General features: G+C 36.2%; 3 protein-coding genes across 4 annotated transcripts; 2 read left to right on the plus strand and 1 right to left on the minus strand.

Moving 5' to 3' along the window:
- Positions 1-874: 874 nt before the first annotated feature.
- LOC112019735 (sialyltransferase-like protein 2) lies at positions 875-6,273 on the plus strand. Of its 2 annotated transcripts, none has more exons than XM_065764322.1 (12): positions 875-1,143; positions 1,220-1,293; positions 1,794-1,883; positions 2,038-2,115; positions 2,362-2,462; positions 2,743-2,935; positions 3,035-3,125; positions 3,199-3,278; positions 3,767-3,921; positions 4,032-4,113; positions 4,609-4,718; positions 5,540-6,273. In XM_065764322.1, the coding sequence occupies exons 1-12, from the start codon at positions 1,056-1,058 to the stop codon at positions 5,733-5,735; spliced, it is 1,338 nt and encodes a 445-aa protein (XP_065620394.1). In that variant the 5' UTR covers positions 875-1,055; the 3' UTR covers positions 5,736-6,273. The 2 variants fall into 2 exon arrangements, with proteins under 2 accessions (XP_065620394.1, XP_023908019.2); XM_024052251.2 differs by having other exon boundaries at positions 876-1,143; positions 3,214-3,278.
- A 2,231-nt stretch (positions 6,274-8,504) lies between these two features.
- Positions 8,505-10,257, plus strand: LOC112019745 (uncharacterized). The gene is made up of 2 exons (XM_024052263.2): positions 8,505-9,283; positions 9,362-10,257. The coding sequence occupies exons 1-2, from the start codon at positions 8,935-8,937 to the stop codon at positions 10,033-10,035; spliced, it is 1,023 nt and encodes a 340-aa protein (XP_023908031.1). The 5' UTR covers positions 8,505-8,934; the 3' UTR covers positions 10,036-10,257.
- A 2,856-nt stretch (positions 10,258-13,113) lies between these two features.
- Positions 13,114-17,665, minus strand: LOC112019742 (long chain base biosynthesis protein 2a). Its single transcript, XM_024052259.2, has 12 exons — positions 17,331-17,665; positions 17,157-17,222; positions 16,362-16,450; positions 15,993-16,138; positions 15,798-15,922; positions 15,623-15,716; positions 15,360-15,523; positions 14,825-14,986; positions 14,593-14,719; positions 14,307-14,473; positions 14,022-14,129; positions 13,114-13,542 (listed from the first exon to the last, which is right to left on the minus strand). Exons 1-12 carry the CDS (start codon positions 17,454-17,456, stop codon positions 13,447-13,449), a joined length of 1,470 nt encoding a protein of 489 aa, XP_023908027.1. The 5' UTR covers positions 17,457-17,665; the 3' UTR covers positions 13,114-13,446.
- Positions 17,666-18,022: the final 357 nt, after the last annotated feature.

Consider the following 18,022-nt stretch of genomic DNA (forward strand, 5'->3'; position numbering starts at 1 on the left):
ACATTCACATCAAATTCCCTAGAATTTTCTTCTTGTTTTAAAATAAGAACTTACTTTTCATATTTTAGCTAACCACTTTTCAAAACATTCACATTAAATTCCTTAATCCAAATCACATTTCATTTAAATATTATTTTTAATTTCTCACTTTTGAAAAAACTCATTTTCTTTATTTTAGTTACCAAGATACAAAAAATATATATATTGGTTTGGACTTTGGAGAACCAGTAGGAGCATGATAATGTGAGTATTTTTGGGTTTTTCTTCTCAATTTAGGGTCTCACTCTAAAATAGGAAACCTGTGCTAGGAAGAAAATATGCCGATTTTGAGGGAGAGTAAGAGTTCTTGTTTGTTTGTTTGTTTGTTTTTTTTTTTTTTTTGGATAAACTGGAAGACTTCATTAAAAAAAAATAATAATAATAATAAAAAGTAAGAGTTCTTATGAAGAACAAATTTAAAAAAAGAAAAAAAAGAAAAAAGGTAAGAACAAAGAGTCTTGCATTAGGGAAGAATTAAAAAAAGAAAGAAAGATGTATTTACAAAAAGACATGACAAATGTTATCTTTTTTCTTAGTGGATGGATTATCAATTATGGTTAAAAAAAAATCATAGAAAACTAAGTTAATAAAACTAGGACTCATTTTGATTTTCTCAAAAAAAAAAAAAAAACAAAAACAAAACTATGACTAATGAGTCCGGCTCCCCTCCCGTTTCAAAATCTCATGTTTTCTCCTGTTTTAATATAGATGAAGGACACTTGGCAGACCAGCAATCCAAAGGCCAAAAAAGGCCCCACGTCATTCTCTCATGACCAATTTCGTCAGCGTGGTAAAAGGAGCTTTACACCCGCGCGAAGCACTAGATTGCTCCCTCTTCCTTCTCCTCTCTCTCGCTCGCCTGGCTTTCCAGTCTAGTCTCAGATCCATTGCTTCACAAACAAAACTGCAAAAAAAAAAAGAAAAGAAAAAGAAAAAAATGAAATTAGGTTTTTTTTTTTTTTGCTCTTAATTTTTCCCCAAATTGAACTTGTACATCGAATATCTAATAGCAAAAGATGAGACTTTTGCGGCTTGGGTTGTTACTTGCTTTAGCTTCTGGACTCACCGCCATCCTCATCTACATCACCGGCGTCTCCAATCTCTGTACGTATATTTATTTTATACTTGTGTATTTGTATATTTGTCGTGTTTAATGGGAACGTAATTGTGCTCTGTGTAGACAAGATTCAGCCTTTGGATGAAGAAGATTTCCAAGCCTTGAAAGCTTTGCAGACCCATTTCCACAAGTGTGTGGTGAGTTCCTTTTCTTAATTTGAATTCAACTTTTTTTTTTTATTGGATTGGATTGGATTGAACTGAACTGAACTGAACTGAAATTGTTTAGTAGTATGGTTAGATTGGATTAACTGTGACCACATTGTGAGAATTGCAGTAGCTTGAAACCTTAATGGTTGATTCGGGTATTTGTGAATGTTAGAATAATGGTTAAATGATAAAATTCACCATTTCCTAAAACGGGTTATCTTGAGTTTGAAGCTTGTCTCTACTTATTAAAGAGTCTTGGTCCGCACGCGAGGCGAGGGGGAGTGATTGAATAATGGTTAGGTGATTAAGTTCGCTATTTCCTAACAGCATAAGTTTTTGGAACAAGTGGTTATTTATCAATGAAATTTGAGTTGGGTTTTTAGTTACGATGTCTATGTGAGATACACTAGTTGCGTGTAGGGAAAGTTATGGTTTTTATGAATTTTCATGTACTTGCTGAACTTGATTTTTTTTTTTTTTTGGTGCAGAGTGCAAATGGATTAGGTTTACAAGCTTTGAGTGGTGAAGATTATTGCAAAGTCACAATAAAATTCCCCGGCGACACCATCCCCAAATGGGTAGGTTTCTCTTTGATTTTCGCAATATTTGAGGCTTGTGTTATTGTGATTCTTGAAAATGTATCAATTATGATATGGGGAAATGTGATTTGATTAGTTTCATGCTGCTATTATACTCTGACTTACTTCCTTGGAAATTTTTATATGTGAACAGAAAGATCCTAAAACTGGTGAACTAGAAGGCCTATCCTTTGATTTTAATCTCTGTGAAGCTGTGGCTACATGGGAACAGGTGAGCAGGCTGTTCTGCCTTCCTTTACTATTTAACTGCATACATTAATTTTGAAGGAGACAAAGACATGTTGACATTAGTGAATATTTTTTTTAGCTGACACCATAGTGCAATAATGTTAAATTTGTTTTCTCACTGTCTTGTTTATTGTCAGATTCGTTGTGATCCTTTTATACTTAATTTCTTTGTTAGGATTTCCTTGTATGCTTTACAGTTGATTTGTTATATAGTGAGTTGATTACTCAGGTGCGCAATAGTTCTACAATACTCACCAAGGAGTTCATTGATGCTTTACCAAATGGATGGGAGGATTATGCATGGCGCAGGATCAATAAGGGAGTACTTCTGTAAGTAGTTGTACTAGTGACCGGTACTAGTTATCTTATTCAATATATTGAATCAAAGATGAGAAGAAAATGTAGAAAGGAAATTATCAACTCATCTTATGAAGTATAAGTCCTGACAAGTCAAAAATAATACAGAAGAAAAACTTTTCTAGAAAGTTCTCAAGAGGCTTGGACTTTGTTTAGATTTTTGGTTTTTAGTTTAATATGAAATTGGGTTCTTAAAGGTGCTGGGAAATTCACAGCCATGTGCTAGCTGATGTAGTTCATTTGTCTTTTGCAGCAACCACTGTAAGAATAAAACTCTATGCATGGAGAAACTTTCACTGGTACTTCCTGAAACGCCACCATATCTTCCACGGCAGTTTGGCCGATGTGCTGTTATTGGTAACTCAGGAGATCTTCTGAAAACGAAGTTTGGAAGGGAGATAGATGGTTATGATGTTGTTATCAGAGAAAATGGTGCTCCAATTCAGGTTAAGCTGCTGCAATGTTGATGTTAGAAATTCTGTTCTTTGCTTTATTTAATAAATGTTCTCCCTCTCCTTAGTCTCCTATCATTTGATTTATTGCAGAACTATTCAGACTATGTGGGCAAGAAAAGCACATTCCGTCTTCTTAATAGGGGATCTGCTAAAGCTCTTGATAAAGTTGTGGAGTTAGATGGTATGAGCACCGTAATTTTTTTTTTTTTTTTAACTTGTGAAGCCTGTGACATGTTACTAGAAGTAAACTAAAGATGCGGGTTTTGCAGAAAGAAGGAAGGAGGTCTTGATCGTAAAAACAACAATTCATGACATTATGAACAAAATGATACGGGTTGGTATCTTGTTTTAGTTTTGCTTGTCCCATCAACAAATGAATTTGGTCTTCTTTAATATTTTGCATAAGTCCGATCTTCTCCCCTAGCATTTACTTGTTGCCAAAAATCATCCAAGTGCAAATTTAATTAACTAACTAATTATTCTTGTGATTTTAAAATGTATTAATTTGTAAATTGATTTCCTTAACAATGTCCTAATAGATATCTATGTTCATGCATATATAGCTTTATTATAGGTCCATGCTTTTAATTTCTGGGTTTGAGCCAGAGCAAAAGAGAAAGAAAGAAAAGTTCTATTGCTGAATCTAAACCAATTTTTGAAATTTCTTCTCCCAGTTACTTGTCTTGGCTCATTTGAATTCCCTCTTAAATAGATGGCCACTCAGGCATTTGCTTGATTAGACTATGGCAAATTACTTGCTTTTGGGGATAATTATCTTACTGATTTTTTTTTTTCTTTTTCCTGGGGATGGTTGTTATGCAGGAAGTTCCAATTAAAAATCCTGTATATCTTATGCTAGGTGGATCCTTTGGTTCGGCGGCAAAAGGAACTGGGCTCAAGGCTCTTGAATTTGCTCTCTCTATTTGTGAATCAGTAGATATGTATGGTTTCACTGTGGATCCCGGTTATAAAGAATGGTATAGATTTTATTTATATATTTTCCAGCAGTCAGTAGTTCCAAATAAAGTACTTTTATGTAATCTGATTATGTTTACCTGATCAGAGAGCCTTATAAATACTCTTTCAGGACTAGATATTTCTCCGAATCTCGACAAGGTCATACTCCCTTGCATGGTAGAGCATACTATCAAATGATGGAGTGTTTGGGAGTAAGTCAACAACTTTTCTTTTCTTAATATGCTGATACTATAGTTTTATTAATCTTAACCTCATGAAGATGGTTTTGGGATAAGCTTTCCTTCCTTTTGAGAGAGGAAAGACTACCAATGCTCAATCCCTATTATGGGGGGCTTGATGTTGCAAACTCAAATTACAAGGTCATGGAGCACTGATAGAGGTTTATTTCTTCCATTTATGTGGTGTATGAACATCACCCCCCCCCCCCCCCACCCCCCCCTCTTCCACCCCTATTGTTTTCCTAATTTATAAGGCACTATGCTGGGAAAATGTTGTAATTCAATACTAAAATATAAATCATGGAAATTGTTAATTATCTAGAATTAGATTATCATATCATAAACTTTTCATATTGCAACTTGTATAAACATTTCCATCATTCTTCCTTACGTGAGTGAATTCTTCTCATAGGTTTTTATTTTCTATCATTAAGCATTGTTTGATACATTTTACTTCTGCTTGTTAAGCTTATCAAAATCCATTCTCCAATGCGGGCTGATCCAAACCGTGTTGTAAAATGGGTACCAAGCCGTGGCACAATTAGAGAGGCTAGAATTGCATCAGAGAAATTATTGAAGTGAGTAAGCTTTATTTTATTTTTCTGGTTTTGAAAACATATTAATTTAGAATAGGCAGGTAAAATTGTTTGGCTTGATGTTTAATCATTAATGAATTCTTCTTCTTCTATTTGCTCTCATAATTTCCTTTGCCATTCTTGGTCCTGTTTTTGCTAGCTATGGCCCTCAATTTGATGAGTGGAATATATATCCGATTATCAGTCGGACAACCTTGCAGAAATGGCATGGTTAAGTAATTATGGCATGTTTGTGTATGGAGATATTTTTTGTTTGAAATGGTCTCATCAAGTAGAGAACACTAACAACAGTCAATGATCCCAACCCGATCTGAGATTATTAATGCTCCAGTGAATGAGCTGATTCTTATATTAATAATCAATATAAGAAAGAAGGATTTATTTTTGTTTTTATTTTTTATATTTAAAGATCCATTTCATGGGTAATTACTGACTGATGGAAGATCTCCCTTTCCTTGCCTCCTCTTTATAGCTCAAACCTATGGTTCTGTCAATCTTAACATATTATTCAAAGTCAAATTTTGGTTGTGACATTCCTACTTCCATATCTTTATCATAAACTGTTAATTGAGTCCTTTAGTGCATTATCTTTTTTCTAAGTATCTTGAAAAAAGGGAGAGGGGTGGATAAGGCTTATTAAGCATAATCCAAAAGCTCAGTCCAGGAGTACTCTAGTTCTTTATTTTATTATGAGTAGATCAATTTTCAATATCTTGGAGACCACTTCAGTATTAGTTGAAAACTATTGTCTTGCATGTTTGGTGAATGGTATTTTTATCCTCTTTGTTTATGATTGCCTGCAGGAGGGTTGGAGCAGGGTCTAGTGACCCATTAGCTGCATGTTCAATTACTAAGAAGCAAGTTGAGAGAGAGCCTGTAGCATTGTCAAACCTTAGAAAGGTGGCTAGTGACCATCAAAAATATGTGAAGGGCACAACCATGTACCCTTTGGAGCACAGTCTAGGAGATGGGGTACTTTGCACAGTGCCCGCCAGTTGAATCATATGAGGCTAGCTGAATGCTTTTTGAATTTATTTTCCAAGTTAAAAATTGGATGAAGAAAATGCTGCCAGCAGATCTGAATTGGATTATTCTGGAAGCAGCTAGTAACTGCCAACCCATGGTAAATACTTTTTTAAGGGTGCCGAAGATTTTTCATGTGGCCTTTTATCAAAGTTTGATATTCCCCATGGTCAGATGGCAATTGGAGGTGAAGAATACTTTAGTTTTTCTTCTAAATGCATCACTTTCCAGCGAAAATCATGTTTATAAGATGGTGAGAAATTTTGTAACAGTTATATTTAGTTTCCAAGAAGAAAGAAAGAAAAGTAAAGAGTGCCACTTGTATTCGTTTACATATTTTTTTTGGCTAATCTAGTTTACATTTTATTTTTGGTACTAAATATCCTCTGTCAACAATTTCTTGCAGTCCATCGTGCTGCAATTTTATGGATTGTTTATGCTCTTTGTACTTAATTAGTTCCAAAACAGGGGGAAAAAAAAGGAACTTTTACTCTTTTTTCCCTGGTCCTTATCACTGGTTTCTTATTTTAACTATTATCCAAAATTTTTGCACATAATGGCTCAAATACCTAACCTCCTGGTTTGCTATTGGTTTGTTTGCATCCTGCGTTTCAATGAATTAGATGCGACACGGGCACGGTATGTGTCCAAAATTGACTATATACTAGTCTCAGTATCAGATTCAATATGGTATGTGTCCAAAATTGACTATATACTAGTCTCAGTATCACATTCAATAAATTGGAGTACTAGACGAAAACCTTGTCCAGCTGCTAATACTAAACCTCGTGATATACTAGTAATTGTTTGTTGACTTGCGAACCAATTTCTTTTTTTGGTTATTAGGTTGACTGGTGAAGATACAAGATACAACTGCACATCAAAGAACCTGAGCCTGAACTCTCTATAATCCCCTCCTGTATGAAAGAATAAGACAGCCAAACTCATTATGATGTAAAGAATAAAGATCCCAAATGATCATGGTGTAACTGAAATGAATCCACCTGAATTTCCCATTCATCATCTATTCTTTCCTTAGCTTGTGACTCACAAGGAAGTCATTCACTTCTCTCTCCCTCTCTCCCCTAAGCTAAAAATTATACGATACATTTAAAATAAACTAGTGCATGAAGTCGATGAGTATATGAGAGTTTATGAATTATATCTCAAACTCCTTTTTAAAATAAAGTTATAATATATTATTAAGGTTAAGTGGACAGTAACAAAGGGTTATAATATTCTCATGTGGTATAGTTGGGTTTAATGTTCTGAGATTGAACTCCTAAGACATTATGTTAGTTTGGTTAAGGATGCCAATGGCTCGATTTTAATAGGATCTGAGCGGAAATGAAGTTAGAATTGCTTGAAGAGTGCATATTAATCCATAGTTTATGCATTAATTTGGACACTCTAGTTATTGATTTTCACCATTATATAGACTCTACTATAATCAGGGCTAAAGAGAGCTACCATGAGTGAACTTCTTCCTCAATTTCTTATGTAATGGTGTACATGGATCAAGGTGGGTTTGTATGACTTTTTATCCTGATTCGACCTACTTCGAATGGAAATTTCCAACCCCAATCTAACCAATTTGAACTTGGATTTGAACTACGCTTCCCTGCCTGGATTGACTTTCAGCTGGAGAGTTTGTTAAAGGGTAGTGTGTACTCTTTACTTATATCAACTTGTTTTTTATATGTAAAACGAAACTGGAACTTCAATATGAAACCTCAATTTCTTGTTCCGTCTGTAAACATGATCAAGTAGATTCTATGCAAAGAAATAGGAAATGTAACCAGGAACTTTTTAAATTTAAGTTGGTAAGTAAGTATAAATGTCTTGCTGACTTGCTTCTTTTGTATTGGAGAAAGTATTTATTCTTTGACACAATGGCATGATAATCTTTTGAGTTGGATAAAGTATATCTTCTTTGGCACAATGACATGCTTTGTCGACTTGTTTCTTTTGTGTTGGAGAAAGTATTTATTCTTTGACACAATGGCATGATAATCTTTTGAGTTGGATAAGGTATATCTTCTTTGACACAATGGCATGATAATCCTATATATAGTAGAAGTTATAGGGGAGTTTTATATAAACTTATCCTTAACAAAACTGAAACTAATGATAACTTGGAAACTTCTATAGGCGTGTTTTGAAGTCAAAATTGGATTATTCTTATTGTAAGTATTGATAATTGCTTTTGTAAAATTGTTCATATGTATGTGTTCTTCTATTGGTATTTATAAACCATATATTACTTTGCTTACTTAATATTTATCATATAGATGTTAAATGTACTAATATTTTATTGCACTTGACACTATATATTTGTGAGATATATAACTGCTAAATGGTTTAGTTTATGTTAGTTGATATTAGTCATCAAATTATGTATTTAATGCATCAAATTAACTTTGATTTGATTAGTATTAAGAAAAACTAACACAAGAATTCTGACTCTGATTAGGTAGGTCAATCAAATATTAAATTCTTTTAAAATTTTCGTTATATTAAAGTATACCCATTAAGTAGGAATTTAATGGACATCACCGCATTGAAAAATGTTAAAAACTAGTAAAACTCGAGTCTACTGCTTAACCAGTGCAAGTACACACACACACACACAGACATGTTTTAACTGGAAGCAAAGTGAGGCCCTAGTTCGAAGGATCCGAAGGTTATTAGATCCTCTTTCTTTAAATAAAAATAAAAAATGAACGAAAGAGATGGGAGGAGACCCAAGTCCCAATTGAAACAGGAATAGTACTCAAAAGTGCTTCACTCAAAACAGTACTCTCTCTCTCTCTCTCTCTCTCTCCACCTATTCAGTGCTTCCTAAACCTTTCATTTATAATACTCTCTCTCAATCACTCAAGTCTCTCTCTCTTTCTCTGGAAGAAACACAACCCAAGAAAGAAAGAAGCCCTCTCTCTCTCTCTCTCTCTCTGCATATACAAAAGCACAAACAAACACATTTATAAATTAGTACTATAAAATAATACTACTACATAGTAAACACACACACACACACACACACAAACCCTAGAGAAAGAAACTTGTTGAGAGAGTGGTGGTGGGGATCAAAATCAGATATCTATCTCTCTTTCTCTCTCTCTATCTCTGTCTTTTCTCTTTCTTCAAATTAAAGATAGAGTTTTTATCTCTCCAAATGCCCGAAACACACCCACCAGAGAACCAGCTAAACGGCGTCGTCGGAGGACCCAACACCCCGCTGGTCCTCGCTTCCTCCGATACCACCACCACCACCACCACCACCACCGTTGGATCCAAGCGCCAGCGCAGACCCAGCGTCCGATTAGGCGACATCGGTGGAGACCAACCCTACGATTCCCACGTGCGCCGCACCACACACAATCACACCCACAACAACAGCAACATCAACAACAGCAACAACATCAACAACAGCAACAGCAACAGCAAGCACTGGAAGCTCACTATGAAGGACCCCACAAACTCGAACTCGAATTCCAACTCTAATTCCAACAACCCCATCTCAGGTAAAGCTTCAAAGACTCGAACTTTATTGCATTTAAGCTCTTCTAGTGGTGGTGGTGGTGAATTTCATGATAATTTAGATGTGGATGAGCGTGAGGGGAACTTGGATTCTGTTGCGATTGGGAGCTGGAAGGTTAAAGATTCCAAAAGGCGAGGTCTTTCTGCGAAAAGGGTTCGATCCAATTGGGTTTCCAGGGCTGATGAATGTGGTATTGTTGGTATTGTTGGTGTTGGTGGTGGTGGTGGTGGTGGTAGTGGTGGTACTGGTAATGGAGGAGCTGGTGTTGAAGGTGATGAGAAATACAGTGGGGGTGAAGATATTGATGATGGGTATCGAGAATTCGATGTGGAAAACTCGGAAAGTCCATTGAAAGAGCAAAGCCCAATTCATTCCCTTGAGAATTTGGGTGTGGATGGAAATGAGAGGGAATTGGTTTATAGGAGACCCTTTAGAGGAGGAGGAGTTAGGGAGAACATTGATGGGGTGGAGTTGTCCGGGCCATCGGATAGTGGTGATAGGAATGAGAATGGTGGAGGTGGGAGAAGAGGGAAGTGTGGAGAAGATGGGGTGAGGATTTGGCTTAATGGGTTAGGCTTAAGTAGGTATGCACCGGTGTTCGAAATTCATGAGGTGGATGATGAGGTTTTGCCAATGTTGACACTAGAGGATCTCAAGGATATGGGGATAAATGCGGTCGGGTCAAGAAGGAAGATGTATTGCGCAATTCAGAAGCTTGGGAAGGGGTTTTCATGAGCTTTTTAAATGGAGCTTTTTGCTTGTATTTGTGTGCGTGAGTGTGTGTTGGAGAATGTAGGGGAAATTTCACAGCCATGGCAATGTAAGATGCAATCTAAACCATTTTGAGCCTTTAGTGTATTTGCTCTTTGACTCTTGGGGTAGTATGATTAGGTTATTTTGTTAGTGTTTTTCTTGTTGCACTCTATGCCTTTTTTAATCAAGTGCAATTTTCTGGTATATATTGCCCTGTTGATTTTGTTGTAGTAGTTCTGGTTATTTTTAATAAGTGTGAGACAGCATGTGGAAATATCCAGTGCCAAAGCAAGAAAATTGCTAAATGATTAAGCTAATTTGAAGTTTTTTCTCTCTTTCCTCATTCCTTGTTCTCACAGAGAATGAAATTTATGAAGCTGATGATGAGATATATAAAATGATTTCCCTTGCATGGACATGTGATCTAGCGATTGTAATCTGCTTCTCTCTAGGATGATAGTCCTTAATGTTAAGCTGGAAGTCTATCATTTAATGGTTCTTTTGGTTCTCTTATGTTGATGATTTTGAACTCGAAAACTTGTTGTCAGTTGTTGAACGGGAGAAGATATTTACTTTGTATTGCTTTAAGTAGAGTCAACAATCTTATGCCATCCAAGTTCCTCAGATCTCTGTTCCTCTGTTTTCCTTATCTTTCTTCAGAAGGTCTGCCCTTGGTATCTTGATGTTTTAATACCATACATGAAATCAATTATCTGCAGCTACTATTTTGGCCCCTGGGAAGATCATTATGGTTTAATGATGATTCTCATGAAACAGAGGTTTTATCTTGGTGTAGTAGATAAGTTTTTATTGATTAGAATTTATTTGTCAGAATCACCTATAGAAGTGGTCTGGGCATGAGCTAAACGTTTTAGATGGAGGCACAAGGTGTATTGTGTAGACATCCTTTAATTACCATCTTTTATTGTGATGGAGTCATTTTGTGATGGAGTCATTTTGCGGACTTATAGAAATGGTGGATATCGGTCAATTTTTGTTGGCAGAAGTTGGAAGTTATGCATTAGGTGTAGGTTTATATCTCGACTTGTACTTTATTTGTTAATGCTGCTATGATTGATACAGAAGCTTGTGGAGTATTGGTATGTGTTTAAATGCTTTGAAGTTATGTTTAGGTTGCAGATAAAGCTGGCAAATGAAAGATGGTTGTGGTGGGTTAGGTCAATATCATTTACTAGATATAGGATTCTAGTTCACAGCCTGCTTAAGCTGTGGAGCAGACTGCTTTAAATGATTGCAATTGTAGTTTTCATCCAGGGAGATTTAAGGGGCCGTTTGGTATAGGAGTTTAAACACATGTTTTTAGTTTTTAAACAACGTTATACGTATTTCTACACACTTTTTCACCTTCACGTATTTCCAAAAAATACAAACAACATTACTAGAACAACATTACCAAACGGCTTGGGAGATATATTCAATTTCTCTAGAGGGACATTTTTTCATTTTTACCAAGGTTAATCATTCAGAGATTCGTACGTGTACAAGATGAGAATATATCTCTTTGTCAAATTAAGTAGCCAGACTTGCTCCTCAATTGAATAATTCAGAAATTTGTTGATGTGATGTGGAGTTCAGTGATGCAAGAGTTGCATAACAATTCAGACATCTCACATCAAAATAAAGAAATGACACCCTATCGTATTGGATGAAAAGTTATTTTATGTATCTGATATATATATTTTCTCTCTCATATCATGTGGATCTCACTCAGTTATACTATGAAAGGATAAAGCTATATCATGAGTTGGATATATGCATCCTGCCTCTCAGTGTGTGGATCCCATGGCTGTGGGGAGCACGCTGAGGGGGATGATACATATATTCGGATGTTGTCTGGCTTGGGTCTAGAATCCTGTGCACTGGACTCGATAGGATGCTGCCATGTGTTCAGAAATTGCCATATGGCAGCATTCTATTGGGTTCAATGCACATGACTCACTGGACCCAAGCCTCTCCCATCTGAGCGATGCATATATGAGATGCATGAGATAATTATTGGAGATGATGTATATATGGGATGCATGAGGATTTCCCATTTTATTTGTTTATTGTTTTCCTGATTACAATCTTTCCTTTTTATTTACTTGTTCTTTCATGTCTGATTTGTCATGGTTGCTGCTGCTGGTACCATGTTTGCATCTTTAAGCTTTTCTTAATTTAATTTCATCCAAGGAAAAAAAAAAAAAAAAATACTGAAAAGCCCATGGCTAACCATGTAGAGGATGTGAAGTTGCAGTGACCGGTCACAGTTTTGGAACTAATACGTCCCCAAACCCACTCAAATCAACGGCAAACTTATTATATGTATGTTAATGATGACAGGGTACAATGGCTTTTGTGTGGATTATGGTTTGTGTAAAATGGTGTTTGCCCGTTGTTCACCACTGGTGTTGCTGTGTGAAAGCAATAATGGTTGTTCACTGGCTACAATGGCGGTGGTCAAGGTGAACGGATGTGGTTAAAAAGATGACCAAGAATCGTTTAGAATGAAAATTTGAAATTTCATTCCAACAAAAGGTATTGAGGGTCAACAAGTTACTACATTAATCCCAAACGGCATGCAACTTAACTCTTAGTTTTGATTAGGCGGGCAAATAGGCATTTAATAAAAGTAATAACCAATGTACCTAGCTTATTAATGAACAACTTTATTCACAATGATCTTAAAGACGAGATTTGTACGTCTACCATTAGATTTAAGCACTTATACAAATGTCAACCACTTTGTCAAAATGTGCTCTCCTAGATTTGTGACTTCGGTTATTACAGAAATATCTTTTTTGATAGAGGTCAATCTTGGCCAATTCGAATCCAATTTGATCTTTTTTTCAGAAGAATCGTGTATATCTTTGCCTGCTCGGGAAGAAGATATTAAGTTACAATTCTGTCTTGACAATTTCACAAGATGGCGAACCATCAATGGCCCATCGGATGAAAATCCTAGTTCAGGGTCAAACCTTCATAAATAGTCTGAACCTAATAATTTGGGATTCTATGCCAGGTAAATTACACCTCAAAGGAAGCAAAGCACCCACGAGATTTTACAAGACCATCGAATATGAATCAATGAAAAAGGAGATAATCAAATGTAAAGGATTACACCTTCTCCAAAAATACAAAAAAAATGTAAAGGATTACAGCTCTGCCTGTACATTAAATAACCAAAATCTCAATAAGAACACACATAAGGAAGACTTTGAGAAGACCCCAGATTTGGAATGACTAGACAGCTACAAACTTCCCCACTTTTTCTTTGGATTGAATACAACAATCACTTCACAAAGAATATACTTTATCATCGGTTTGATCAGATCAGATCAGATCCAAAGCTCCGTAAGACTCTTGACAAACTCTACCTAAACTTCAAATTCTTCAATCCACCTTGATCATGCCCTTCTCTTGCTGCTGCTTCTTGGGCTCAGCAGGGAAATATTTAATACCCACTAAGTCACCAACTCGGCCGATAACCTGCCGCCAGAAAGAGAGAGTGCCATTAATGTTAAGTCTCAAGACACCAGAAAAGATGAGTCCTTGACAGCTTTCATAAGTGGAATCCATACAGTGACTAGACTTGAGCAAAGAGATCTTCAAATTGCATGTGAGCTTGCAATTAATCTAATGGCATTGGCTTTGCACCCTGATGCCAACTAATCAGATTCTATTCCTGGGATGGTCCAAACTTCTAACACTAATATTAATGATTCATGGTTCAAGACTGTTCACCTACATGAACTTCTTGTTTAATAAAAAACAAAAGCAAAATTTTTTGCATGCCCAAAAAATAAACAAAAAAAGAAGTTAACAAAAATAATAAGCCATTGCCTCTAATTCAAACACAACTTGGTTTGGTAGATGTAGTGCACTTTTTAGGTTTTGGGGGAGAAGACTGCTAGGAACATGGTGAAAATGGATATAAATAGGAAATGAATTCCATACTGAAAGATTACCTCCAAGGCCTTCACAAGATCTTCCTTGGTATGAGAGGCTGATATGCAAATTCGTGCCCTGGCCAACAGTAATGGGGTAGCTGGAAAAGCAACTGTCACAACAGCCACCTGTGATGCATAATTTATTATTGACACTCAGTCTGAAATATAAAAAAGCTGAATAGAAACAGAGAGAGTACCGAGGAAAAAAGAAACCACAATTTAGAGAATCCCGTCTTAGGGAATTTATTGATGAAAAAGTTTGAAAATGGCAGGCAGACATGCAGATCTTAGTGAAAAACTCACATTCTGCTTGAGACATTCCCGGGAAAAGGCAGGGATTTTTGCTGGATTGTAAAGCATTATAGGCATTACAGGAGAATCATTGTCTCCAAGAACCTCAAAACCCATCTTCTGCAGCTCTGATCTGAAAAAATTGCTGTTTTCACGTATTCGTGCAAGTTTCTGAGCGCCTTCATTACAGAAAAAACATTTCAATCATGAGTAATTGAATGTGAAGTTTAAAACTGAAGTCCTGCAATTAGCAGACCAAAAAATCATATGCAGATAAGGGATAAGAGCCCTTTTATACCTCTACTAGTACCATCCTCTCCAAGAATAACTTTTATGGAAGATATGATTTGTTGTGCAGCTGGAGGAGATATCGATGTTGCATACAGATGAGCTGGACAAGTGTACTTAAGATATTGTATAAGCTCCTGAAAATGACCCAACAAAAAAACTTTGGTTTATTGACTTGTCAATTATATTTTCTCCAATCCCCACATTGGAAACAAAACCAAAGAAAAATGTGAGTGAAAAACCTTGGATCCAGCAATATAACCACCACATGACCCAAAAGATTTTGTAAATGTTCCCATCATGATATCTACATCAGCAGTGTCCACTCCCAAGAGTTCACAGACACCTCTTCCTGATTTTCCAACTGCTCCAATGCTATGAGCCTCGTCCAAGTAGACATATGCCTATAAGAAATACAAGAGAAGTTTATTCAAACACAACTTTTATCATAAGAATGTTGACCTTGACAAGAGACAAGAACAATTTTTTGTAAACAAAATCCAAAAAGGAATAGAAAAATAATGTCCTAGCTTGTCAATCCCATTTCCCCCCCCCCCCACACACACAACAACAATTGTCACACAAATAAGAAAGAAAAAACTTCACAAAAGTCCAAGGTAAATACTTACAACTTAAAGGTTAAGTAAAAAAAATAATGATAGGATAGGAGAAAAAATCAAAGTCAAGTTCTCTTCAAACGTGTAAAACTTTGAATTACTAATCAGTATATGATGTTTAAAGCTCCGGTGTATATAAGTTACCATCTAAAAATATCACCTTATACTTTTTGCATATTGCAACAATCTCAGGAAGCTTGCACAGTTCCCCTTCCATACTGTATATTCCCTCGACAACAACAATAATCTTCTTCCAAGGCCTATGGGTCCTGGGTTGTCCCTCAGCAATTTGCTCTCTCAAAACTTTCTCCAAGTGCGATGGTGCTAAAAAGTGATAGCAAAGAGAATTGTTAAGATGAAAACACTCATACATTTATTTCCAAGGATATGCTCATGGGAAAATCAGAACCATAAGCAACTTACTATTATGTTGGAAAACTCGAACTGTAGCTCCTGAGCCCCGAGCACCATTTACAATTGAGTTGTGGTTTAGCGAATCACTAATTATCAACCCTCCCTGTTGGATGAAAGCAGTTAACAAATACAGCTCCTATTTGAACCTTATACACAGGGTGCTCTTAAATGGTTAAGTGCAAACCTTTCCCATCAGGACTGGAAGAATGGCAGAGTTTGTGACATAGCCCATGCCAAATACTATGGCAGCTGGCTTTTGAACAAAGTTTGCGACACACTCCTCAAGTTCAGTATGCAATGTTGTAGTTCCTGATGGAAAAATGCATTAGTAATTATTGATATACATAACCAGGTACACATTGCAAAGGCATTTGCATACCTCCATCCACACGAGCACTACAAGTACTTGGGGAGAACCTTTTTAAAGACTCGATTGCACGGGGTGTGCAATATTCATCAGATGCAGCAAAACCTAGATAATTGTACGATCCCAAATTGAGACACCTACTTTTCTTTGTGGTTCGCCTGCATGTGATGTCGTTAGTAGATTATTCCGGGTGTGGGGGGGGGGGGGGAACTAGCATCTTAATAAATAGTTCTCAAGAAATTTGTTGACTGCTGTGTTCATTGTAAGATATCAAAAAGTATTAGATGCAAAAGGTTTAAAAACAAAAACCCAACACACACGTGTGTGTAGTAAAATACACTAGGATGCACATAAGCTTTCCAAACACAACAAAAGACTCACTTTAGTGTCTTATTGCTGTCATTGGAATAACGCTCAACCACATCAATCCAAGCATCAGGTGCACTTGCTATGGGTCGTCCAAAACAGTCCTGCAATTTGTAGAATAGAAGGAATATTAAATCCAATATTAATCTCCTCAGATAAAACCTTTAATAACAAGGTAACAAAAACCCACAATTCTTTACAGGAGCTAGTACATCAAGGCCACAGTCATGCAATTGACCCAATCTTGTTGTAGTTCAGAAAAACAGTATCAGATATAATAATTTTTTGATAATTCAATAGTTGGAGGGAAATACCGAGAGATGCCAGTTGAGCTACAAGGCTCTTGACAGTACGAGAGACAATACTGAGAAGGACATACTAAATTTATTAATAACCCAACCCAAGTCTTCCAATTGTATCTAAGAAAAATTAAAACTTGTGAACTACAGCTATCCAACAAGAGATACAAATGCAATCCCCAAATAACCGAATCCGAAATTCCTCAAAGACCTAACTATTCCTTTTAGTTTCAAATTTTCGTAATGCCTAAGCTAAATTATGGTTAATTTACTTCACATTGTACATAACATACACGTAAAGCAGCAAAATTTACACGAATCATTTAAAAATTAACAGTTTTTAATAGCAGTTTCAAATCAAAATTTAAAATTTCTTATGCTTAATCCAAATAAATTTGATTCAATTCACATTGCACAAAAACAAACACGTAAAGAAGCTCGATTTAAACGAATCATTGAGAATCCAAAAAAAAAAAAAATTCATAGTTATTGAAACGAAACAATTCCTAACCTGAATACGAAGATAGAGACGACGAATGTAGAAATCTTCGAGTCCCAAACAGATCGGCGCGTATCCCTAACCACAAAAAACAAAAATCAAAATTCAACATTCAACATTTTCGAAACGTAAAACGAGATAAATCAAATCCGTACACGATTCAAAAAGCAAAAGAGAGAGAGAAACCTGAAGATTGCTAGCGCGGCACCAATCGAAAATTTTTCTGAAGAAGTCACGGAGCTGACCGAAAGCGAAGAGCAAGCCGTAGCTGAAGTAGGTGGTCAACGCGGTCAAATACGGTATCGTTATCATTTTTTCTTTTCTCGCTCGCTCAAAAGCTCTGTACCAATGGCGTCTCTGGATCTGAGGAATTAGATTGGAAAATCTGAGAGAGAACGAGAATGAGAATGAGAGAGAGAGAGAGAGAGAGAGATTGAAGAAAGGATTGGATTTTGTTGACCAATCCTCTCTCTCTCTCTTTTAGATTTTGAATTTTTTAGATTAAATTTTTTTGACTTTTGTTTATAAAATGGTTTTTAAGTTAATTCGGTGTTCTTGGAAAGGTCAAGGAAGGTGGCAGAGGATTTGTTCTTGTCTGTCTATGTGGGTAAGTTAATGGGCTGGGCTGTGAGAGGCCCACTTGAAAATATCAACTTGTTTGATGATGTGGCTGTCTGTGTGGGTCCACTTACACTTTGATCACGTAAGAGCACTCTCAGCAGTGGAGGTATATTGTTATATTGCTAAAATTTAGCTCTTCCAACACTAAAATCGTGCTCCAGCAGTGGAGTTAAATCTAAAAAATTTAGCTCCATTGCTACAATGCACATCTATCTATAGATGTGCACTGTTCATGAAAGCTAAAAAAATATATATTA

This window comes from Quercus suber, unplaced genomic scaffold (genome assembly GCF_002906115.3).
Source record: "Quercus suber isolate HL8 unplaced genomic scaffold, Cork oak 2.0 scaffold_551, whole genome shotgun sequence".
Classification (NCBI taxonomy): Eukaryota; Viridiplantae; Streptophyta; class Magnoliopsida; order Fagales; family Fagaceae; genus Quercus; species Quercus suber.

What these genes read in the sequence shown, in the direction of transcription:
- LOC112019735 (XM_065764322.1), top strand. Translation starts at nt 1,056, where the DNA reads ATGAGACTTTTGCGGCTTGGGTTGTTACTTGCTTTAGCTTCTGGACTC. An exon ending in GCGACACCATCCCCAAATGG is followed by an intron (nt 1,884 to 2,037) that starts GTAGGTTTCTCT and finishes ATATGTGAACAG; the next exon opens with AAAGATCCTAAAACTGGTGA. An exon ending in ATCAATAAGGGAGTACTTCT is followed by an intron (nt 2,463 to 2,742) that starts GTAAGTAGTTGT and finishes TGTCTTTTGCAG; the next exon opens with CAACCACTGTAAGAATAAAA.
- LOC112019745 (XM_024052263.2), top strand. Translation starts at nt 8,935, where the DNA reads ATGCCCGAAACACACCCACCAGAGAACCAGCTAAACGGCGTCGTCGGA. An exon ending in TTCCAACAACCCCATCTCAG is followed by an intron (nt 9,284 to 9,361) that starts GTAAAGCTTCAA and finishes ATGATAATTTAG; the next exon opens with ATGTGGATGAGCGTGAGGGG.
- LOC112019742 (XM_024052259.2), bottom strand. Translation starts at nt 17,456, where the DNA reads ATGATAACGATACCGTATTTGACCGCGTTGACCACCTACTTCAGCTAC. An exon ending in GCCGCGCTAGCAATCTTCAG is followed by an intron (nt 17,223 to 17,330) that starts GTTTCTCTCTCT and finishes TTTTGTGGTTAG; the next exon opens with GGATACGCGCCGATCTGTTT. An exon ending in GACAGCAATAAGACACTAAA is followed by an intron (nt 16,139 to 16,361) that starts GTGAGTCTTTTG and finishes CATCACATGCAG; the next exon opens with GCGAACCACAAAGAAAAGTA.